We start from the raw sequence: 25092 nt of genomic DNA on the forward strand, positions 1-25092 counted from the left end.
ATACCTTACCTTTAACTTAGATATCATGTTTTTTTCAGAGTCATCAGAAACACTTTTATTTGTGAGAAGTCTCCTTGCCAAGTGTTGTTTATAATAACGTTCAAATACATCTTTTTCTTGCATAAACCTAAAAAGGACCATTGCTTTATCCAATATTGTTTCTACTTCCTGCTCTGTTAGCTGCAAAATGAAGATGATTTAACAATTACACAATTTTAGTTCTACAAAAGTAGTACTACAGTTCACTTACAGCTTAAAAACAATATTGTTTGAAAACACAGGTATCTGATTGACATACATCAGAAAAAGGGACATGGTTTGATGAGGGTCTCCTACTTCACATAGTACATCATTCTTACATTCTCATTTAGTGCATCATGAATGAGGTGTTGGAGTGAATTCTATTCCATAGAGGGCTACCACTGAATTGGAGGCATAAGGTAATATAGCGCTGGGTTAAGGGATGACTGAGAACAGATGAAATGAAATTTTAGTCACAGAGATTATTTTATGAAGGCTTTGCATATGCAGGCAAAAACTTACACAGCCAAAAGATGGAATTTTTCATTTAAGCTCACAGCCTAAATTGTGCAAATACAAGGCAATAATTTGTTATAATCCAAACAGTAAAAAGGCCATTGCCCTTACTTTATTTTTTTATTTCTATTTTTTTTTTTTTTTTTTGGAGATGGGAGTTTCATGCCTGTTGCCCAGGCTGGAGTGCAATGGCACCATCTTGGCTCACTGCAAACTCTGCCTCCCGGGTTCAAGCTATTCTCCTGCCTCAGCCTCCTGAGTAGCTGGGATTACAGGCATGCACCACCATGCCCAGCTAATTTTGTATTTTCAGTAGAGACAGGGTTTCTCCATGTTGGTCAGGCTCGTCTCGAACTCCCGACCTCAGGTGATCCGCCTGCCTTGGCCTCCCAAAGTGCTGGGATTACAAGCGTGAATCACTGCGCCCGGCTGCCCTTACTTTTAAATAAGGGCAAAAGGATTCTGTGACAGGTTGTATTAATATATTTAGAAAAATGGAAGACTAAATGAATGAGTAAATTAATAGACTTTTCTATTCTGTGCATCCTTAGTGATTCTGTTTCCTTATTGCAGCTACTGCCTGTAAAACCTGTGACAACATGTTGCTTTTCCCTTTGGTGTCACAAATTCCAACACGAAGTCAGAAGAGACCAATTCAGATGTGAGCAAAACATGCTTCAGTTAATTTTCCATGCTGTCGTGAGCTCCCCAGGTTCCAGAGATATCATATATCATGAAGTCTTGAAATTAAGCTACACTAACTATTTTCTGAGATCTACTCTATCTATGCCTTAACATTCTTGGCATCCAATTACTGTTTGACACACAACCTCCAGAACCAGATGAGAGCAAACAACACTCTGTACTACTAGAAAGTTTTCTAGTTCTTTATTTTCAACATGCCTAACTCTCAGTCACAAAAATGACTGTTTAAAACCAACTACAGCTGTGTAGTTGTTCAGGGTTTTTTTTTTTGAGACGGAGTTTCACTATTGTTGTCTAGGCTGGAGTGCAATGGCGCCATCTCGGCTCACTGCAGCCTCAGCCTCCCGAGTACCTGGGATTACAAGCATCCAACTCCATGCCCAGCTAATTTTGTATTTTTAGTAGAGACGGGGTTTCACCAAGTTGGTCAGGCTGGTCTCGAACTCCCAAACTCAGGTGATCTGCCCACCTTGGCCTCACAAAGTGCTGGGATTACAGGCATGAGCCACCACACCTGGACGGTTGTTCAGTTTTTTTGAGACAAGGTCTTGCTCTGTTGCCCAGGGTGGAGTGCAGTCGTGCGATCATACCTCACTGCAGCCTTGAATTCCTGAGCTCAAGTGATCCTCTGCCTCAGCCTCTGAGACAACAGGTGTATACCACTATGTGCCACTAATTTTTTTCTTTTTTTGTAGAGATGGAGTCTCACTATGTTAACAAGGCTAATTTCAAACTCCTGGCCTCAAGATATCCTCCTGTCTTGGCCTCCCCAAATGCTGGGATTACAGGCATGAGCCACCAAGCCCATCCACAGTTGCTTGTTTTTGAAGCCAATTACACATTAAGTGAAATGTCTAACTACTTTTGAGCATGTCAAGTATTTCAAACTATTTTTTAATACACCATGGCACACATTTAAGCACAGCAATGGGTCATGCTTAATTTTTATCTGTGAAATGTCCTAATTTTACATATAATTTTGTATCTTTAAATAAAATTAAATGTTATTTTCAAATGCATTACTACTTACCCCTTTGACTCCCTTTTTCAGCTTATCATCAATAAATAATGAGAGGTATTCAGGAGACCTGGAGTTGAGGTTGAGAAAATACTCAAAGTCACCCGCAATAGTTTGTTTAAAGAGCCGGTCATTGTTGAATGATTCCAGGAGGAAGCGATCGAACCTACTCTTCAGATCCAATAAACCCTTAGAAATAAAAACAAAATTTAGGACACATTATAATAATTTTTCCATAAATAATACACGTATGACCATGTATGTTTATCTTAATTTTGCTGGTAATAAACATGTATATTCATTTTTAAACTTACAGCTTTGATATTATTTAAGCCTATATCTAAGCCTCTATTAAAAATGTCAATGAGAGAAGTATTATAACTTCCATATATGTATTAACACAATGCAAACGAACCAAAGAACCTCCTCACTGCTTCTCATTCTCCTGTCTTCATGGAATGGGTTAGCCAGGGAAAAAATTAGCTTAAAAAATGTACCAAAAAAGCTGATTATATTAAAGCACAAAAACATGGCATATAATTTATTCACAGTACTACTTGAAAACAAAACGTTTTCAAACAAAAAATAAACAGTTGTTTATTCCAATATACCACAGTATAGAAACACTAAGGCATACCAAAGAACCTCACATTCACTATTGAGACTATTTAAACAAGGTCTTCATCAGAGAAGTTAAATGAAAAGTAGCAGTTGAATTTTAGCTCCCTGATGTAAATATGCGCACCTTGCAAAATCCTAAAATACTTAGGATAATTACAACTATTAATTTACTACTGGGACAATTAAGTTGAAAATACGTTTTAGCACTTGTCAAATTGCCTTTATTATAAATGTAGAGCATCTTCTGGGTTTACTTACCTGGATATAGTCAACGGGATTCTTTCCTTCTCCTTCTTCAGAAACAAGAGCTTTACCTTGCTCCCTCAAATAGGAACTCATACACTCACACATTGTTTTCAAACCATTTGGCACACGACTAAATAACTTGTACATGCAACCAAGATCTACAAATCAGAAAACACAAATTGGCTACATTAAAGAAAAAAAACACGAATCTGTGTTCACGCTGTAATACTTAGAGAAGCTTATTTCTCCATTACCCCCATTTGCTGACCACATGACTACTAAAAATATACATGTATCAAAATGAAAACATGAAAAAGTAGGCTAGTTAATGGTTATTACTGTAATTTATAAAACACAACTTTTAGACGAGATGCTTTGAAAGTATCAATTAAATGTCCTAGCAAATTTAAATTTACATGGAAGACAAGATGCCAAAAACCGTAACAATGTCACAAAAACATGGCAACTGCAGTTTTGAGTTCATAAATACTTTATCCTACATAACTCTAATGCAGACCTAATGACACTACAAAACGTCTACAAAAAGGGTCACTAATTAAGATATAATTGGTAGTCCCTGTAATGAGGAAGAAATTTTAAAACCAATTTAAGTCTTGTGGGTATTTCCAAAGGTTTAACTGATAATCATGAAAACAAATAAAATGAACTATACTAAGATTTACTTCATTACACCTCAGGTAAAGTTTTTATGAAATGTATAATATAAACACCACTTCTTAAATATTTTCTTCAGAGCAATCCCTAATGTTTCCCAGGTGGCATCCTAAGCCAGTATCTGTACTTCAAAATTTGGTCTCTCTCACTACACTTTTTAAATTTAGAATGAAAACTCTGGATCCTATCCATTTTTCAATATCATTTTTCACAAGACTAAAATATAGATTTTAAAATACAGTTTTCCCATATGTCTAGTGTTTCTTTATAATAACAACTTACTGGAAGAACACAGTGTCAGAACTTTACAATGATAATTTTAAAAGTTTTACAATCAATAACTTTTTAAAATGGAGTTAGAGTTTCTAGATCAGAGGCTGACCAATGTTTTTCCTGTAAAGCATCAGATAATAAATATTTCTAAATGTGAGCCATAGATCTCTGACTTAACTACTCTACTCTGACACTGTAGCAAGAAAGGAGCCACAGACAATACATAAATTAATGAGTGTGACTATGTTTCAAATAAAATTTTATGGGTATTGAAAATTTATATAAATTTTCATGTGTAATTAAATACTAGATTTTTTTTTTTTTTTTTTAAACCAAACTGGTAGTGCATCAGATTTGGTGGACAGGCCCTAATTTGCCTACCTTGGTCTACAGTTCTAAGAGTAGTTTAGAGCTTAAACTAAAGTTGTATGTATTTTAAAAATATTTCGAAGCAAGTCTGACAAAGTTTTACTAAACTTTATTTCAGTGACTTTCGGCAGCAAATTTATTAGTTTCCATTAATAATATATGCCCATAGTAACCTACACATGGCAATTTTATAGCTTCTCACATGCTTAGCATAAATTACAACCAAGTTTCCCATGTTTAAAACAGGTATTACAAATGCAACAACAATGTATGGACATATACTACAGTAAATGTGGCACACCAAATACCTCTAACAAAATGTCTATTTCATTCCTTTGTTGTAAGTTTTGCTTAGATATTACACGTTGTGTATTTAGTTGACATAAATGACTACAATTTTATTGTATTTAAATATCAGGGTAAAGAGAATGTAAAAGAGTAAGTGGTAATCTGGCATTCAAAAATTATATATCATTATTTCTATATACACTTAATAAAACAGTTAAGATACCAGCTGGGCGCGGTGGCTCACGCCTGTAATCCCAGCACTTTGGGAGGCCGAGACGGGTGGATCATGAAGTCAGGAGATGGAGAGCATCCTGGCTAACACGGTGAAACCCCATCTCTACTAAAAATACAAAAAGTTAGCCGGGCGTGGTGGCAGGCGCTTGCAGTACCAGCTACTCGGGAGGCTGAGGCAGGAAAATGGCATGAACCTGGGAGGCAGAGCTTGCAATGAGCTGAGATCGCGCCACTGCACTCCAGCCTGGGTGACAGAGCAAGACTCCATCTCAAAAAAAAAAAAAAAAAAAGATACCATTTGAACTTAATTTCATAGCGCTATCTGCATCTAATAACAATCCAATTTATCCTCCGTTCACAGTGAGAAAACTGTTTTTCGTTTTCTGATTTATGAGAATTTGGCTTCATAATGGTGAAGTTGCCTCTGATATGTTCTCAACAAGAGCAACTTTTTTCCAAGAGCGGGGTCTACCACAATTAAGACCTTTTGCCACTAGGTTTCTAGTGGAAGCTCAGAAAAATTAAAGACAACATTTCCCCTTTTTTTTCTTAAGACAGCATCTCCCTCTGCAACCCAGGCTGGAGTGCAGTGGCATGATCTTGACTCACTGTAGCCTTGACCTCCCTGGCCGGATTCAACTGATCCTCTCACCTCAACCTCCCAAGTGGCTAGAACTATAGGCATGTGCCATCACGCCCAGCTAATTTTTATATTTTTCATAGAGACAGGGTTTCACCAATTTGAACTCGTGAGCTCAAGCGATCCACCCACTTCAGCCTCCCAAAAGTACTGAGATTACAGGCGTTTGCCACACTGCCCGGACAAAAACAGGATTTTAAAATTTAATTTAGAATCACAGATAGCTACTGTGTTGTTGGAAACCTATGGTACTAAATAAAGGAGAACTCTGGTGAGTACTATTATGATATTCCTTCATTCACGTTAAGTGCCTGCCATGACAGGCACACCTGACACCTTTTACATATATCTCCACACAAGTTACAGAGATGCTGTAATTCAGGTATGCCCAACAACCTCTCCATCAAACATTTCCTAGCCCCTCATCTCCAGCCCATTTAATCATCCCTCCCTACATGCCCCTAAGGTAGGTAAGAAAGCATTCACTGAATACCTAAACAGTACATTACATAATTTATCAATACTCATTTTGTTTAAGCAGGGCAAATGCTTTGCATGAAGTCCTAGTCTACCAGAGACCATTTAGAGAAGGGTCATCAAATCAGAACCCGTGGGGCAAATAAGCCTGCCACCTATTTATGTACATACAGCTCATGAACTAAGGATGGTTTTCACATTTTTAATCGCTGAGGAAAAACTGTAAAGGATACTATTTAGTGACACATAAAAATTACATGAAATTTAAGTTTCAGGGCCCATAAATAAAGTCTTATAGAAACACAGGCTTATTCATTTGTTATTGTCTATGACTGTTTTCTCACTATGACTGCATGGCTCACAAGCCATTTTATTCAACAAGAACAAAAAAGGCTTGCCAACCCCTGACTTAGACCTTAATTTTAGCAAACACGGCAAACATACTAGATGACTTGTTTTTTTTTTTTTTTTGGCTTTTACAAAAAAAGGTTTAACAGAATAGTCTTTTAAAAAGGAAGTCTCTCTAGTTTTGTTTTGTTTTTTTTAATTATATATCACTTTTCAGGGATTTATCATATATACAAAAATGTAACAATTTTAAAACACAAGGTAAGGATTCCACTAGAGAGAAACGTGGCTCAACTTCCCACCAGCTTTCTTTTTCCCTTCTCTTGTATCCTCCTCCTCTTCATAATTCTCTGTTAAAAAACTTTTTTTCATTCCCTACATAGCTCATGACCCCAAGAGGCAATACGTATTTCTTTTACTAAAAAGAAGTGGATAAAATATCGCTCAGATTTCATCTACGAAGCAGGAGAACAAGGGACCATGTTTTTTTATTTTCTAATACCATATCACTGATAAAGGCAAAGTTTTAAATCAAAGCATCAGAAACTAAGAATAGAAGATATGGTTATTGTTCTTTTAACTTGTAATTTCTTCTAGGATACTTGTCACAATTTTTTTTTCACCCCAGGGAAATAAAGATAAATAGCTACAAAAAATAAATGTTAGTTATCTCAATAATGTTTTTTACTTTTATGCACTCCTCCTTCCTCCTTTTCCATTCTGTAACTTCAGTGTTCCCCAAACCAATCTAATTTATCTAAGTGTATCAATATGGAAGACATACATATTTTTGCATTTTTGGCACCCTATCACAACTAAATCCCAAAGGAAAGTCTACAAAAATCTAAGGTGGAAATTTAAGATTTTAAGAGAATCACAAAACCCCAAGAGTATGTAGGAATAAAGACAGCCCACACCCTTTGGTATACGACAAGTACAGGAATGAATGAGGAGCTCACTGGGCTCACCAATACTGTTACACTTTTTATCTTCTGGATTAAGAAAAACATAAAATGAGACTTAAAGACAGGAAATGCTCAATTCATTAGAAATATCTAAAACCTTCACTGGTAAGACAGTATCGAGCTTGGAAATCCCACCCAGGTTAACAGCGGAGACAAATTAACAATATACACAACTTCTTGAAAACTGATACCTGCTTTAAATGTAGGAAAGTTTTAAAAATATCGATAAGGCAGAATAAGGATTTAATTATTTTTCAATCGGTAACACTTACCTTCTGTCTTTCCATTTTTCAACATATGTACTAGCCCAGAATTCTCCATTTCTACTATAGTCTTCATGTGCTTGGAAATGAGTTCCCTCTCAACTACCTTCACAATTGGTTCTTCCGTTGATTTGTCAAGGCAGTGCATCACTCGTTCTATCTCTTCATTAATTCTAGCTTCTACTTTCTTTATATATACTGAAGCACTATTTTCTGCTAAAAATTTCTGGCTTTCCATCTGCAATTTAAAAATGTAATTTTTTTAATATAGAAGAAAAAGGTGTTTTTGCTCTTAGCTGGGGTTTCTATAGTGTTTATAATAAATCAGCCTAAGTAAAATAAGTACTAATAGGATTTTGTGTAATCTCTCATTACAAAGATTGATATAGTCTGAATTATATCCTTTAAAGCCTTTGGTATTTACATAATACTAAATTAAAACATTACCTGTAAACAATGTTTTTCAAACTGTGCCAATGCACTCCAAAAAATAGCCAAAAAAGTAAATATATATGCCAGTGAGGGTCAAAAATATAGAAGCATCTGACTCCAAGATAGAGTGGGATGTTCTTTTTTGATTTGTCTGAATGCAAAATTATAACCAGAAAGATTCATCATGTTTATCATACGCTTTGCTGGCATACTGCTGGTTACTAAAGTCTTCCTGCCATCCCACTCCCAGTCTCAACGGAGTAAATATATACACTAACGTTTGAGAAAAAGAGTTTTTAAATAACTAATAATCTTTTTATTTATTTATTTATTTATTTATTTATTTATTTATTTATTTATTTTGAGGTGGAGGAGTCTTGTTCTGCCACCCAGGCTTGAGTGCAGTGGCGCGATCTCAGCTCACTGCAAGCTCCGCCTCGCCATTCTTCGGCCTTAGCCTCCCGAGTAGCTGGGACTACAGGTGCCTGCCACCACGCCCCGCTAATTTTTTGTATTTTTAGTAGAGATGGGGTTTCACCGTGTTAGCCAGGATGGTCTTGATCTCCTGACATTGTGATCTGCCCGCCTCGGCCTCCCAAAGTGCTGGGATTACAGGTGTGAGCCACTGCGCCCAGCCAACACTTTAGCTTCCTACTAATACATCTGTTTTGGCAACACTACAAAATTCCTACTGTTATGGAATGTTATGTTATGCTACGTTATGTTATGCTCAGATAGTTATGGTTTTCAGGAAAAATGCCTGGTTACAGTTACCTTATAAATACTATCTTATGCTTACTGGTACTCAGTTATTATTGTTATCATCATTTTATTACAAATTAGTACCAGTTTAGCTTTACTTTTAGCCATTTAGTTGGTTTGGACCACTGTTGCAAATTTCTATCAGTAGTACTCACTGGCCTGTAACCTTTTAATCAACAACCTTTAAGGCAAATATGCACTACAGAATCATTCATATCCTTATGTGTGTTTTACTAGTAATTTAAGTGACTAAAAGCCTGCAGATGAGACTTTGTTGGTGATGTACTGCTGTGAATTTATGGTACTTAAATAATTCATAATATTAGATATAGTAAAATGTTAAGGATATTTCTAAGTTTACAGTTTTATAACATACAGTTGACCCTTGAACAACACAAGTTTGAACTGCACAGGTCCATGAAGTGGATTTTCTTCCTCCCCTGCCACCTCTGAGACAGCAAGACCAAGCCTTCCGTCTTACTATTCCTCAGCCTACTCAATGTGAAGACGAGGATGAAGACCTTGATGATCCACTTCCACTTAGTGAACAGTAAATTATAGTTTATCTTCTGTATAATGGTCTTAATAACACTTCCTTTTCTCTAGCTTACTTTTTTGTAAGAATCCAATATGCAATACATATATAAAATATATGCTAATCAACTGTTTATGTTATGTGTAAGGTTTTCATTCAACAGCACACTATTAGTTAAGTTTTTGGGGAGTCAAAAGTGTTATGTGGACTTTCGACCACACAGCAGGGTCAGCGTCCTTATACCCCACACAAGGATTATCTCTGTAATTTTAAAAACCATGTGTGTAAGTTCAAGCTCTCCAATTTGTTATCGATGAGTTGCTTAAGTGGAATGGTCAGAATGTGAGGTAGGTGTGCTGATGGGCATTTTTTGCATACGCCCCTCCCTCAATGGGCCTCAGTCAAAAAAGGTCAAAATAGTTAAATTAGTAACTAAATAACATTAAGAACATCTTAAAAGATTATTAACATTTTCACAGATTACCTGAAAAAATTCTGCAGACATTTCCAAAAAAGGAGCCTCAAAATCTTCTTCATAGACTGATCTTCCTTCGAGACCTAAAATCATTAACATCTGGCAAGCATTTCTTATTGCGCCTCTGTTGAAAAAAGTTGTATCACTTGATAATTAAATTACATTAAAAATTCACATAAAAATTACAAAAGTAGTAAGTAAAAGTATCTTCAGGACATTTAACTTCTATTGAAGTGACCAATCTCCCACAGGCCACTCATGTAAAACAGAAGGATTTAGCCTAATTTTAAGTTGGAAAGCATATCTTGACTGCACGGCTATTTATCTCAAGGTGTTCTTACTCTGTTACAACAAAATTTTTAAAGAAAATTAAAATGTCTAAATATTTCTATGTATTTGAAAACACAGAGAGGTTGTTCATCAGGAAGGAAGGAGGGAGACAAGCATATTAAGCTGTACTGCCAGACATGGGTCCAATATATAGCTACTCCTGGGCAATATAACTTTTTGCACTAAATGGATTTTGGACAATCCTGATCAAGCACCAAAGCTGAAATAAAAAGAACTTTACACGTTTTCATCTAACAGCTCCTTCTGAAAACAGATAAAGAGAGAAAAAAAATCTTGTATTTCAAGCCATTCTAGCTGCAGCATCACCAAAATGACACTGCCATCATTGTTATGAAGGGGGAGGAACTCTGAGTTAAAAGGGGCACAGCAGTTCTTAGTCATTTTAGGCTATGTTCGACAGTTTTCTTCAAAAATGTTAGGAATGATGGACAGACAAAAGCCCTTAAAGAAAAAGATCAATAAAAAAAATTAAAAGTTATTATACAGAAAAAAAGAAACAAAATGCTGGCATGAAAAATAAATGAAAAGCCAAAAGTGATGACTAGCTGAAAAGCATATTAAATAAAAGTTTAGGACAGTCTCTTCTAAAAACATAAAAGATGTGTGCTTTCAAATTAAATTCTAGGTAACTGTTAACTCTGATACAAAGTTTCTGAGGATTTTCCCAATGTGCTGAACATTCAAACTTTTATTTATTTTAATAAAACTAAGACAGAGAATTGTTCTCAAAATACAATCACTAAAACCAAAACCACCAGAGTAAAGAGAAATTTTACCTGTCTACAACTTCTCCTTTCCGCTCTCTTGCAATCATATCCAACAGAGTTTGCCGTAGATGATCCCTAATACACCCATAACGTACAACTTGATCTCGAAAAATAATTAATCCCAAATTGTAGACATTCTCCACATTATTTTGTTGTACATATACACGGTCCTACAGTTAAAGTCATATAAATATGAGTACAATTCTTGTGAACATAATAATTATTGTGTGCTACAATAACAAATAAAGGAAATAAAACTCCAAAAGCAATCATTTTTCAGGTGAGAAACATTTCAAACGATCTTAAGTAATGTGGAACTTTCTAGCACCTCTCAAGTTATATAAAGTTAAGTGTTTACAACTGACAATGTATAAATGGTGGCCCATTTACCTTAAGAAAAAGGGGAAAAAGCAAGCATTACAGTCAGGAACAAAAAAGCAAGTAAAAAAGGTAAACAGGCAGCACACTTTCTCCCCAAAGCCACAGCATATTCAAACAAGGTTCATTCTTAAATACTGTACTTGAAGAACATACTCTTGGAAGTAAAATTGAGAGCTGAATAAAGTAAGGATTTATACAACTTAGACTGTTACTGGTAAGTATTAAAAGGCTCTAATGCATATAATAGAGCAGCATTAAGTATTACATAATTAAAACACCTCTACTTACTGGCACTTCAAACAGATTATACTTTCAAGTTCTTACCAACATGATTATAGATATCTCAGTTAATAGAGCACAGATAACCCAGAAGTGTTGGTTATAAAAGTTCGGTCTTGTGCATTCCCTGAAAATCCATATTGATAGCAAAACACACTGAAATAAAACTACTGTTTAATTCCCTTCTCATCTCAACAAGGATCTCTCTGGGCTTTCGTGGGTCTGTAAGTCTTCTAAAATTATTAAGTTATTGTATGTTTGTTCACGCTTAAGTACTTTGGAAAGAAAGCCCATAACTTTCACCAGATTCTTGAACATGCATCTATAGGTTATAGCTAACGATAAGGTGAACATGAAGAGAGCTCTACCATATTAACAATGTAACCAGAATATTATTAATCAGCTTTCCAAACTTTTTTTTTTTTTTTTTTTTGAGATGGAGTCTCATTCACTCTGCTGTCTGGGCTGGAGTGCAATGGTGCCATCTTGGCTCACTGCAACCTCTTCCTCCCAGGTTCAAGCAATTCTCCTGCCTCAGCCTTCTGAGTAGTTGACATTACAGACATATACCACCATGCCTGGCTAATTTATTTTTTTGTGGAGACCGGGTTTCACCAGTTGGCCAGGCAGGTCTTGAAAGTCCTGACCTCAAGCGATCTGCCCACCTTGGCCTCCCAAAGTGCTGGGATTACAGGCGTAAGCCACCATGCCCGGCCCCAAACAATTTTAATTAAATTCTCTACATGCAGTCCTTGCTTCCTATGACATCATTCCTCCAACCTTCTCCTTTCATTCATCTTGTATGATGGTATACACCTAATAACAAGGAAAGCTATTTTTTATATTATCTTCTTAAGTGCTCACATTTCTACATTCTATATAATCTCAGCACGAGCTCACAGTTTTCAAGTCTTAACATCAATTTTCATGAGTTCAAAATTTTCATTGATGACTTCGAAGTTTTTGGACTTCACACTTCCATCCTCAAGATCTTAAATTCAAAGTTTCCCTCTGACCACATCCCTCTTTTTTTTTTTTTTTTCCGGATACGGGGTCTTGCCCTGCCACCAGGCTGGAGTGCAGTGGTGCGACCTTGGCTCACTGCGACCTCCACCTCCTGTTTTAAGCAATCCTCCTGCCTGAGCCTCCTGAGTACGTAGGACTACAGGTGCCTGCCACCACGCCCAGCTAATTTTTGTATGTTTAGTAGACACAGGGTTTCACCAGGTTGGCCAGGATGGTTTTGATCTCTTGACCTTGTAATCCGCCCACCTTGGCCTCCCAAACTGCTGGGATTACAGGCATAAGCCAGCGAGCCCAGCCTCTTTCCTTTCTTTTGATGGCTACTATTCTTTTTTTTTTTTTTTTTTTATGAGACAGAGTCTCACTCTGTTGCCAGCCTGGAGTGCAGTGGTGTGTTCTCAGCTCACTGCAATCTCTGCCTCCCAGGTTCAAGCGATTCTCCTGCCTCAGTCTCCAAGTAGCTGACATTATAGACACCCGCCACCATGCCCTGCTAATTTTTGTATTTTTAGTAGAGACGAGGTTTCACCATGTTGGCCAGGATGGTCTCGATCTCCTGACCTCGTGATCCATCACCTGTAAACCTCCTCTTTCATCTCATAAGACCTCCAGGCCCAACCTTTCCCTACTGTCATGGTAATTGTGTTTTACTTCTCAGCGCAGAATATGTACATAATAAAAACTAGCATAAATAATTCAAAAAGCAACAAGAATCCCTTTTATTATAAAAATAATCACTATTACTGCTTAAATTATTTTACAAATTTGATTTTTCTAAGTTCTACATATAAGTATATATTGTACAGAAAAGCACCAGAGACAGGAGAATACCTTTTAACCAATGTGATCAAAACCACTATCTGAATGGTTAAAGATAGCTAGTAAAAACAGTAAAACTATTATAACATATACAAACACTTGCATCTTAAACATTTTAATTTAAAAATATAAACGTTCATTCAGACATCAGGACTTTCTCTGAAAATAAGTCCTGTGACTGAAGTTCAAGATTGTATACGTACAGGCCAGGTGGGGTGGCTAACGCCTGTAATCCCAGCACTCTGGGAAGCTGAAGCACTCGGATTACTTGAAGTCAGGAGTTTGAGACTAGCCTGTCCAATATGGTAAAACTATGTCTCTACTAAAAATACCAAAAGCTGGACGTGGTGGTGCGCGCCTGCAGTCCCAGCTACTCGGGAGGCTGAGGTAGGAGAATCAGTTCAACACAGCAGGAGGAGGCTGCAGTAAGCCGAGACTGTGCCACTGTACTCCAGCCTGGGTGACAGAGCAAGACCCCATTTTGAAAATAAAATAAAATAAAATAAAATAAAAAAATAAATAGTGTGCTTATAAACACTCACACATAATAAATTGTATAGCATTCCTAGTTCAGTTTCATTAAGGTGAAGCATGAACTAGAGGCATTTATGAAGTAATCTCAATGTAAAATCCTTCTAGAGTTTTTACTGCTTTCACTCCAATGTCTTAAATTACCTACACTTAATTCAAACCAGTATGTAGCCATTTGCTTTTATGAAGTCTTTACAAAGCATTCAATCTAGCTTGCCAAAGTTTTATTTTTTCACAAGATTTTATCAATTTACACAATATTAAATTATATATTAATAGTAAGAAGTACAATTCAAATACACAGGTTTGAAAAATACCACACAACTTCAATAAGCACAAAGTTAAACTGGTAAGTGAAGAATATGGAAGATTATACTGGAAAAGTAGCCTAACAGTAGTAAGAGAACCCTTCATCAGGATTTGCAGCTAGAATAGAAAGTACTGCAATTCTGACAATTCCTTTGTTCACTCCTGCTTTCAGTCTCTATTAATTTCCTTTTCTGGTCATTTCATAGAATTATCCTGTAATACGTAATCTTTCGTGTCTGATTTCCTTCACTAAGCATAAAGTTTATAAGGCTTATTAATGTTGTAACATATAACAGTATTTCCTTCTTTTTAGGGCTAAACAGCACTCCACTGCATGGACACACCACATTTTGCTTATCTATCAGCTGACAGATATTTTGGGTTATTTCCATTTTTTGTCTATTATGATTAATGTGGCTATAAATATTTGGGTACAATATTTTTGTGGACATATGCTTTCATTTTTCTCGGGTGGATTCTAAGAGAGGAATTACTGGACTGTATGGAAATTATCAAACCTTTCTAAAGGTGATCTAACAGTTATGGTAAATTTTTTAATACAAAACCTCTAATAATAGTAACATTTGATGTGAAGTTAGGAATTCTTTATATGATCCTGGCTCTATTGTTAACTGGCTATGTGACCTTAAGTAAGTCACTTATTCATTGTAGCCCTCAGTAAAACAAAGTGCTGGTAAAGATACTCTCTAAAACATTAATATATTTCCTATGAAGCTTAATCCTCTCACCAAAAAATAACATACATGCAGGATCAAATACAAATACACTTCACTACTTCTTCCCTTTCTATTTGTTATCGGTCTCCCATGGCTTGGATTTCCCCCGTCCCAACTTTAAGCGCAGTGATGGTATGACTACTAAAGGAGGTAAATCTATTACCTTATGGCCTATTATGTCTGCTATCTTAAGCCCTCTGGCAAAAAGGCAGAAAGACACCAGTCACAACTGATGAATTCTTCAGGTATGCTGTGTATAGAGGAAAATGATGCTTCAGTAAAGGAAGCCAAGGCATGAGATGAGAACACATACAGTTTTGTGCACTCCAATCCAAAAATCTGAAATCTAAAATTCTCCAAACTCTGAAACTCTGAGCATCAACATGATGCCACAAGTAAATTCCACAACTGACCTCATGCATCAGGTTGCGGCCAAAACTTTATTTCATGTACAAATTACTTAAAATATTGTATAAAATTACGTTTGGGCTATGTATATAAGGTGTATATAAAACAGAAATGATTTTTATGTTTAGCACATGGGTTCCATCCCTACAATCTCTCATGTATATGCAAATATTCCAAAATCCCCCAAAAATGAGAAATCTGAAAACACTTATGGTCACAAGCATTTTGGATATGAGATAAAATCAACCTGAAGCTGGAAGGTGCAGGCAGAACATACAATGTTTAAAGCCATACGATACCGTGGTATAAGAGCTAAGCCTTTGTCTTTCAACTTGAGACAGTCAAGATGTGTGTGATTATAATTAAATGACACATAATATTAAGAAAAACTTGATAACTCTAAAATTTCATTATAGATAACAAAGAGCTAATAAATGGAGAAGAAACACAGAAACTTAAGTGTGGCTCTATAAAACTATTAATAGTAATACTAAATAACCATTTATATTAAATGTCTGACACATATGATTAATTACCATCAAGTACAATTAAGGGTACAGATGCGTAACCCTTGAGTATTTATGTGTGCATATGTTAAACAGAAATGTAGACATATATTCACAGTAAACTTGTGATATGCACATGATATGATTCTAGTATCACTTAAATTCTTGTGAGGTTTTAATTTTTATGTGTCTATTTTTAAAGATTTTTTAAAAGCCCCAGCTCCGGTTAACCTCTAACTAGCAATCTCAAAGTATGAAAAAGATTTTAAAAATCATTCCAAAAGAGAAAAAAAAAAAAATCAAAGACTGACTTTAAAGTGTCTTAACCCCATGCTCTGACCAAAATGTAGTATGAGTTTGACATTAGTCCTTATCTACTAAAGAGAGCTTAGCAGAGATAGAAAGTCGGTGGCTGCTTCTATCTGCCTTTTTAAAGCCAAAACAGGCATTTTAAATATAAAATGTTCTGAAAAACATGTCTGAAAGCCTAATGTGAGTCAAGCATTATATTTATATAAAGAGATGTGAGTTTCATCACCACAGAGATAAATCACATTTTAAATCTCTATTTACAGTTCTCTCTCAAGGGTTGCTATTCCTTGCCCAAGCAGGCCTACAATGAGCAAAAACTTTAACAAGCTAGACAGGAGCCAATGGTGGGGACACATCTCATGACCCCTTTTTCACAGCTGGTTCTGCATCGGACTTCATCCATACAGTAAGCTTGATAAACCAACTTCATTTGTAACATAAGCACTTCATTTGTAACATCTATCTCACAATGCTATTCCACTCATTTCCACTTCTAGTTCTGAAAATAAATAGCTTTTAAGACCAACTTCCCTGCCAAGAACTATAAAGGCTGGATAAAAAATACAAAAGCACCACCTGTTTTAAAACATCAACTAGGACAGGCAGGTCTCCAGGAGCTGGAGTGGAGAGAAATGGAGTCTTTCTAAGCCACAAGAAAAGGAAAGCTCAACCAGGTGACCTCCATGGAAAACTCCTGCAAATGCTTACTCAAGACCTAGGACTCTTTGCGTGCCCAGAAGACACGAGGACACCAACAAACAAAATGCTTGGCCCTACAAGACCACAGATATTACTACTTCCACCATCTTGGCAAAGATGTGCCTTTTCCTCTTCACCTTACCAACATACCTAAATAGTTAAATGATGTATAAGAAATCAAATTCAACACATAAAAGTATGCTCAAAGGTGTCAAGACACAAGATGCAAAAATACAGTTCCTTTTGAAGCTAAACCTACACAAAGTCAATGGGTGTCTCTTCAAGTGCGCTAAATAGCTTCATTACTCAGGGAATGGCATTACCAACAAATCAAAATAAAAGTTAAAATAAAAACAAAGTTGAAAATGAAGTACAAAAAACAACTTAACTCTTATTACTCTTAATTTACCCGCAAAAAAAGTTTAGTAAATATTTTTCACAGTCATTATGTTACAGAAAAGCAAGCCAGGATAAATGGGTTCTGGGCAAAATTAATGGTACACCCAAGGAAAGAAACAACTTAAAAATTGTTATTTTATCATTCCTATCGTAATGTTTCATTTGTAACTATGAGTAAACAGGTGTTCGAGAAGCAAATTCTAAAACTAACCTTTAGGTCACATTCAACTCTGAAAGTTTAGTATAAATACAAGAGTCCTCTGGTTCTATTACAAAGTTTAAGGGAGCTTTTAATAACATGTTTGCTTAAAGTCCAGTAGTTTAGTACTTTTTTTTTTTTTTTGAGACGGAGTCTCGCTCTGTTGCCCAGGCTGGAGTGCAGTAGCACGATCTTGGCTCACTGCAACTCCGCCTCCTGGGTTCAAGTGATCCTCCTGCCTCAGCCCCGCTAGTAGCTGGGATTACAGGCATGTGCCACCATGCCCGGCTAATTTTTGTATTTTCAGTAGAGACGGGGTTTCACCATGTTGGCCAGGCTGGTCTCGAACTCCTGACCTCATGTGATCCACCCGCCTCGGCCTCTCAAAGTAGTTCAGTACTTTTAATACTACTACTACTAATAGACCAAGGATGGTTATTTGTTAGTACTCATTCACCTATACTCTGCCTGGTCCCACATATGGCCAGTAGTAGCTATTTATTTAGGGGGGGGAAAAAAGAGTTAAACATGTGTGAATTGCTGTGAAAGTTGGTTTTTTAAGTTAACTGTCAAGCTGCTTAATCAAACTCTTAAACAGTTCTTTCAGTTTCTTATTCTCATACTAAGAACATCTATAACTGTTTTTGTCTACTACTGTGAAAGAGGACAGGAAAAGACAAATGTAAACAGGGTTAAAAAAATCTTTATAAATATTAAATACTTATTCTGCTAGTAAGCTAGAGATAAACCCTGAAAAGTTAAACTTGTATTTAAAATTTAAAAAAAAAAAAAAAAAAAGGAGGCAAATAACTATAGCAAGTCTATCAGAACATGTTAGAACCTGCCTTACCAAATGCAATCACTAGGGTAATCCTCTATTAACAAGTAATAAAACATTTTCAAATAGAGTTCACTTTCAAATAATGAAATAAATACAGATTTAAAAAGGTTTAACACAATGAAGACAGAAATAGAAAAATTTTAAATGAGCAGAAAAGTAGCAAAAAGTTTCTACTGCAGAATCATAGTAGGGGGGAAAAAAGTCTAATTATAATTAGATCCAAGTTTAAAGAACTGTGTCAACACTTTCCGCGATGCCAGTAACTGACTACATTTCTAAAACAGCACCAGTAACTTATGAATTAGTAAACTGTACAGACAGATTAACATTTCTAGATATAAAAATATTACTGATAAATTTGGTAGAAGCATATGATATGGTGTAAAAAAACCTGGTGTAGACTTAGCCACTACTGAAAAGCTCAGAGTTTCCATCACAGTAAAATTTTCTTAAAATCTTTCTTGGGAGGCTGAGGTGGGTGGATCATGAGGTCAGGATAGAGACCATCCTGGCTAACACAGTGAAACGCTGTCTCTACTAAAAAACACACAAAAAATTAGCTGGGCGTGGTGGTGGGAGCCTGTAGTCCCAGCTACTTGGGAGGCTGAGGCAGGAGAATGGTGTGAACCCGGGAGGCGGAGCTTGCAGTGAGTAAAGATCATGCCACTGCACTTCAGCCTGGGTGACAGGGCGAGATTCTGTCTCAAAAAGAAAAAAGAAAAAGAAGAAAAAAAAAATCCTTCTCAGGGGTCTGAAAATTTTTAACAAGAAAAACATAGTTGTGAAAAAATTCTATTTAAAAATACTTTCCATTTAAGAATTGTCTACCAAGGTATTAGACAAATCAAACCCATGTTTCTCTAAAGTTGTGTAAACTGCAATAAATCATAAAATAAAAACACTGTTCTCTACTTCTACTTCAAATTTAATAATCTAGAGGTCAGAGGAAAAAAAAAGTTAATCACACTTTGAGGTCTTACAGCAATGAATTTATAAGACTATCTTTTAGGAAAGAAGACCTGTATTAGAGAAGCAGTACAATTCAGTGGTTCAGAGCACTGATTCAAGAACCAGACAGACTCTGTTTCAGTTTTGTCTCTGCCATTTACTAGATGTGACCTTAGCATCTGTCTCAGTTGCCTCATCTGTAAAATAACATCTACCTCAAAATGTTATTCCACCTTTAGCACTGAAAGAAAAGCTTTTGTAAGACCAACTCCCCTGGAAGGAAGAACAACTACAAAAGCTGGATGAAAATAAAAAGCTACTACCTCATACCCATTAGAAGAGTTACTATCAAAACACACACACACACACACACACACACACACACACCACAAAATAACAAAATAACAAGTTCTGACAAGGATGTGGAGAAATTAGAGCTCTCGTGCACTGTTGGTGGGAACCTCAGATGGTATAACTGCTGTGGAAAGCAACATATCAGTTCCTCAAAAATTAAAAAAACAATTAACATAGGACTCACTAATTCCACTTCTGGGTATACACCCAAAAGAAATGAAAGCACAGTCTTGAAGAGGTATTTGTACATCCGTGTACAATATCACGTGTACACGGATATCCGTGTACAATATATATCCGTGTACAATTATATATCCGTGTACAATAATATCAGCATTATTATTCACAGTAGCCAAAAGGTGAAAACAACTCAAGTGTCCATCAACAGATGAACAGATAAACAAAATGTGGTCTACACATACAATGCAGTATTATGTAGCCTTAGAAAGGAAGTAAACTCTCACATAAGCCGTAATGCAGATGAACCTTAAGGACATGCTAAGTGAAACATGCCAGTCACAAAGGGACAAACATCTTATGATTCCACGTACATGAGGTAATGAGTGATCAAATCATAAACAGAGAAGGTAGAATGGTAGCTGGCAGAGGCTTGGGCGGGGGAGGGAAATGTAAAGTTACTGTTTCGTGGGTATAGAATTTCAGTTTTTGCAAGATGAAAAGAATTCTGGAGAGGATGGTGGTGACAGCTGTACAACAATGTGAACATACACTTAATAGCTCTGAACTGCACACTTAAGGATAAGATGGTAAATTTTACATGTATCTGACCACAATTAAAAAAACAAACCAAAAATCCGCCGTGTTTAAAAGCATCAAGAGTAACAAAGGCAACCCAGACTTATGGGGCCAAGATTCCGGAGAAAAGGCAAACATACTGAGAGGAGCCCCATACCAGCCTTCACTGGTTCCCTTCCGTCATCTGCTGTATTTGGAGGACTGGAAATAAGAGCCCAACCAGAAAGACAAAAGTGGGGTTGGTTACCAAGCAGCTAGGACTTAAGAGGGTCAAGGTTCTGAAGAGGAGAGAAATACAAAGAGCCACCATTTCTGCAAGAAATTTTTCACTGAGATGTTTACTGATACAGCACCCCAAGCGAGGGTGATGACACCAAGAATCCAAACAGAAAGTATCAAAGGGAGGCTGAAGATCTGTGCTGAAGAGACAACTGTTAGAATTCTAGGAACATTAATTCAGAAGGCAACCTGGCAAACGCTTCAGGCTTTCTTTCAGTTCAGACCCCAGAGGAACTATGCTCTGTGAATAGGTATGTCCTGGAAATAAAGGCAAACTGTTAACAGACCAACACTAACAAAGCCTAAAAGCTAGCCTCAACTACATCATGGTGATCTGACTCTACTTTACCTGCCTGCCAGAACAAAATTAAATTTACTTTGGAGGAAGATATCATCCAGGGCCTCCACAATTTTTTATACACAATACTGGAATTCAAATTTTAAAATATCATGCTTGCCCCTTTCCCCTACAAAACAAAACAAAAACAACCCAGGATCAAAAGTATAAAAACCAAAGAAAAAACCCCAAGAAGTCAAAATGTTCTAAGACCTTTACCCTACCCAGAAAGTGGTAAGAAACAAAACAAAAAACTAATATAATGCATATAATCTCTATGGTAACTACTAAAATAACAACAACATGTAAATAATAAGCTAATGAGGGGTGGGGATAATAAAATACACTTATGAATCTAAAGAAAGCAAAAAAAAAAAAAAAAAGCTGAGAAAAGGAAGAACAGATGAGAGAAAAAAATAGGACAGTAAATTTAAACCCAAATGTATCAATAATTATTTTAAATGTAAACAAACTAAATGCTTCAATATATGGAACAAGTGATATATGTTAAAACTCTGGGTTTATCATAAACTCTATTAAACAGAGTCAATTAATGTAATTCTTTTGCACTGAGGCAATTGATACAGCACAGTAGTGAAGACGATGAGCTTTAGAATCAAATTTTAAATTCAAATTTCAATCACAATCAAACACTGCAAATTCAAAGGCTTAAACCCAATGTTCTACTCCAGTTATTTAGCAAATGTATGATTTTGACAGGTTAGTCTCTCTAACCTCAGTTCTTAATCTTTCTAACCTCAGTTTTTCATTCACAAAAATGGAGAAAACATTCAACTTTAAGGTCAAGTTTTTAAAACATGTGGCACAGTGATGAAGGTATGTAATAAATGATATTTGTTATGTATTCGGAAAAACATTTACTTTCAAAGAAACACAATACATTTTTTTGGTTTTATTGATCTCCCAAAGTACTGCTTAAAAATAACAAAAATAATAATAAAATAATATTTTTAGGATTAAATAAATCAATCTACATAAATTGCTTAAACAGTGCCTGGCACGCACCAAAGGTGACAGTATTATTTGCTCTTTTGAGTAGCAGTACTGGGGAGACTATAGCCAAGGAAGGCTTACATTAACCCACTCGAAGAGTTCCTAAAGAAACTGTGATCAACTTAATCTACCCACATCTCCTGTTTTCTTCCTTCATTATTGTAATTCCTCAGGCACCACATCTAGCTGTTCACTTTCAGTTTTAAGATGGTATAAAACTTTAGAGCTAAAAGGGCTCTAACATTTAAAATAATCTAATCAACATATCCTTACAGATTCCTTAGACAGGCTTTCAGGCACCCATAAACCCCTTGAAACTGCACAAAGTATGTGTTCTGTGGTATGTGGATGCACATATGCCTGCCTCTTCCAGAAGACAGTTCATGAAATATGATCATTCTCCCAAAAGATAAGAATCAGAGCTCTTGTCCAATAATTTTACAGATAAGGAAACAAGACTCTTGAGAGGGTAAATAACTTAAGCAAATTAATGACAAAGCAGGAACTAGTTTCTTAATTCACATTAAACATTTTTCTCACTACTCCAAACTTCCTATGCACATTGTCAGAGTCCACTTTATGTACAAAAGTTCATTCCCTTTACTCTATCAAGATGTGATGTATTTCTGGGCTGGGTGCTGTGGCTCACACCTGTAATTCCAGCACTTTGGAAGGCCGAGGCGAGTGGATCACCTGAGGTCGAGAGTTCGAGACCAGTATGGCCAACAAGGTGAAACCCCGTCTCTACTAAAAATACAAAAAATTAGCTGGATGTGGTGGTGGGTGCCTGTAATCCCAGCTATTTGGAAGGCTGAGGCAGGAGAACCGCTTGAACCAGGGAGGCGGAGGCTGCAGTGAGCTAAGATTGTGCCACTGCACTCCAGCCTGGGCGACAGAGGGAGACTCCATCTTAAAAAAAAAAAAAAAGAAAAGAAATAATGTGCTCTATTACTTAACACAGGGTCTACACTTCATGTTAGGCAGTAATAAACACCAAATACTTGCCTTCCTAAACTTAATGGCATGGACTGCTAAAATCATCACTGCATACACTCAGAAAAACAGTTCACAAGGCACAGCCTGGGCAACAGAGCAAGACTCAGTCTCAAAAAAAAAAAAAAAAAAGTTTACTGTTCTACTTTTCTATTAGTCTGTTTCAGATAGGAGCTGAAAAATATTAAATAACATTTTTAAATAGCAAGAAAAATTAAATAAAACAAAAAAGAAGCAGGAATTTAAGGAAGGAAGAAACTCTTATTATCAGGCACATTATTAACCTTCACAGTATTTCATGATGCCCTGGTTTCCCAGACATAAGGCCTAGTACTTGGCTTCTGACAAAACTATAAAAAGATGCCAGGATATCGGACACCGGTCAGTCATAGCTATAAAAATTATAGCACGAATGGGGAAAGCCTGTCTTAAAAAGACCTTTCTTACAAAAGCAAAGTCAAGTCAGACAAAATGTTGAAGAGGTGTAGCCGAAAAGTCACTGTATCCTGTTTTCTTCTAGTACATCATTCTGAAAGCAGAGAAGGTGCCAGGAAAATTCTTAATCTATCTGTGCTTTTCCAGAATACAGTTATTTTCAAAATTCTCTAAATGTGCAACCTAGAATACTGTGAACAAACTTTTTAAAGAGCTAAAATCATCAAAATCTAAGGAGAAAACACAGACCCACAGACTCCATCATCTCTATGTTCTCATCCTATCTTCTGGCCTCCACAAAGGCACACAAATTCTCCATGGTAGCTTTAGCAAATAGCTGATAGTATTCATCTCAACTCTGCTCTTTGCCACCTATTACCTTTGGTAACCACAACATTTGCACTAACGAGCAATCTGACACACTCCTTACAGATGCCTAAATTTTAATCTTCCATTTTATCAAGATTCCCTTCAGCCACACGTTGATATAAGCAAACCATGAACCTCATCATTAGAAGACATCAAATAACTCTGGCATTGAAGATCATCTTTTTCTTCCCACCTCTCCTACTCTGTTACACTTGAAAGATCCTGCTTCTCAATCTCACTAGATCTCCAGGTCTACTGATTCCAAATATGTAATACTTCTATTTCCTGGACCATATGAGATTCACGTCCTTCCTTTAACAGCAAGGACCCACAGCAACCATTTCAAAAATGCTATCTTAGAATTCTCCCCAACACCCAAGAGGGAAAATTTTATCAGTGAGTTTTCCTTATTTTGAATACTCTTCTCTGAGACTGCGAAGTACCCTGGAAAAAGTACAAACTCTAACTGGCTCCACTATACAAAATTTGTGCCAACTCACCTAAATCAGCCCCTCACAACTATAGATAATCCATTTATTTACACTTAGTTGATCACAGCACAGTGAGCATTCCATTTTTTTCCTTGTATTAGTTTCTTATATTGTTGCTGTAAAAATTACCACAAATTTGTGGTTTATCTATTCTCTTATATTCTAGAATTCAGAAAACTGAAATCAGTTTCAGTGGGCTAAAGCAAAGATGTTGGCAGCGCTGGCTCCTTCTGGAGGCTCTCAGGGAGCATCCATTTCCTTGCTTTTCTAGTGGTCATCTGTCTTCTTTGGCTGGTGCTCCTCCTCCAGTTTCAAAGTGCATCACTCCAGTCTCTGTTTCTACAATCATACCACCCTTTTTCCCTGACTGACTCTTTCATCTCTCTGGTAAGAACCAGTATGATTACATCACGTCCAGGGGAACAGCCTGGGATAATCTCATGTAAAAATCCATAACATAATCACATGTGCAAAGTTCCTTTTGCCATATAAAGCTAACATGCCCAGGTTTCAAAGATTAGTCATGGACATATTTTGGGATTGGGGGGCTGGGGGGCAGCCTACCACACTCCTTAAAGGGCTCAACAACTCATATGCTTCTGTCACCCTAAACTGATGGTCCTATCTTCTACCTTACTAAGGAGACTAGAATACCAAAAGAGAGTTCCTCAGCTTCTCTCCTTTTCATAAAG

At 36.5% G+C, this 25092-nt stretch overlaps 1 protein-coding gene across 4 annotated transcripts in view; it reads right to left on the reverse strand.

Moving 5' to 3' along the window:
* Window positions 1-25092, reverse strand: part of CUL3 (cullin 3) — a 114785-nt gene that overhangs the window by 31426 nt on the left and 58267 nt on the right. For all 4 annotated transcript variants that reach the window (XM_025404352.1, XM_025404356.1, XM_025404353.1 and 1 more), the window contains 6 exons: window positions 10991-11151; window positions 9873-9987; window positions 7669-7897; window positions 3140-3285; window positions 2273-2449; window positions 10-180 (listed from right to left, as the gene is read on the reverse strand). In XM_025404352.1, the coding sequence (XP_025260137.1) occupies window positions 10-180; window positions 2273-2449; window positions 3140-3285; window positions 7669-7897; window positions 9873-9987; window positions 10991-11151 (999 nt within the window). The remainder of the gene's footprint in view (window positions 1-9; window positions 181-2272; window positions 2450-3139; window positions 3286-7668; window positions 7898-9872; window positions 9988-10990; window positions 11152-25092) is intronic.

This window comes from Theropithecus gelada, chromosome 12 (assembly GCF_003255815.1).
Source record: "Theropithecus gelada isolate Dixy chromosome 12, Tgel_1.0, whole genome shotgun sequence".
Taxonomy (NCBI): Eukaryota; Metazoa; Chordata; class Mammalia; order Primates; family Cercopithecidae; genus Theropithecus; species Theropithecus gelada.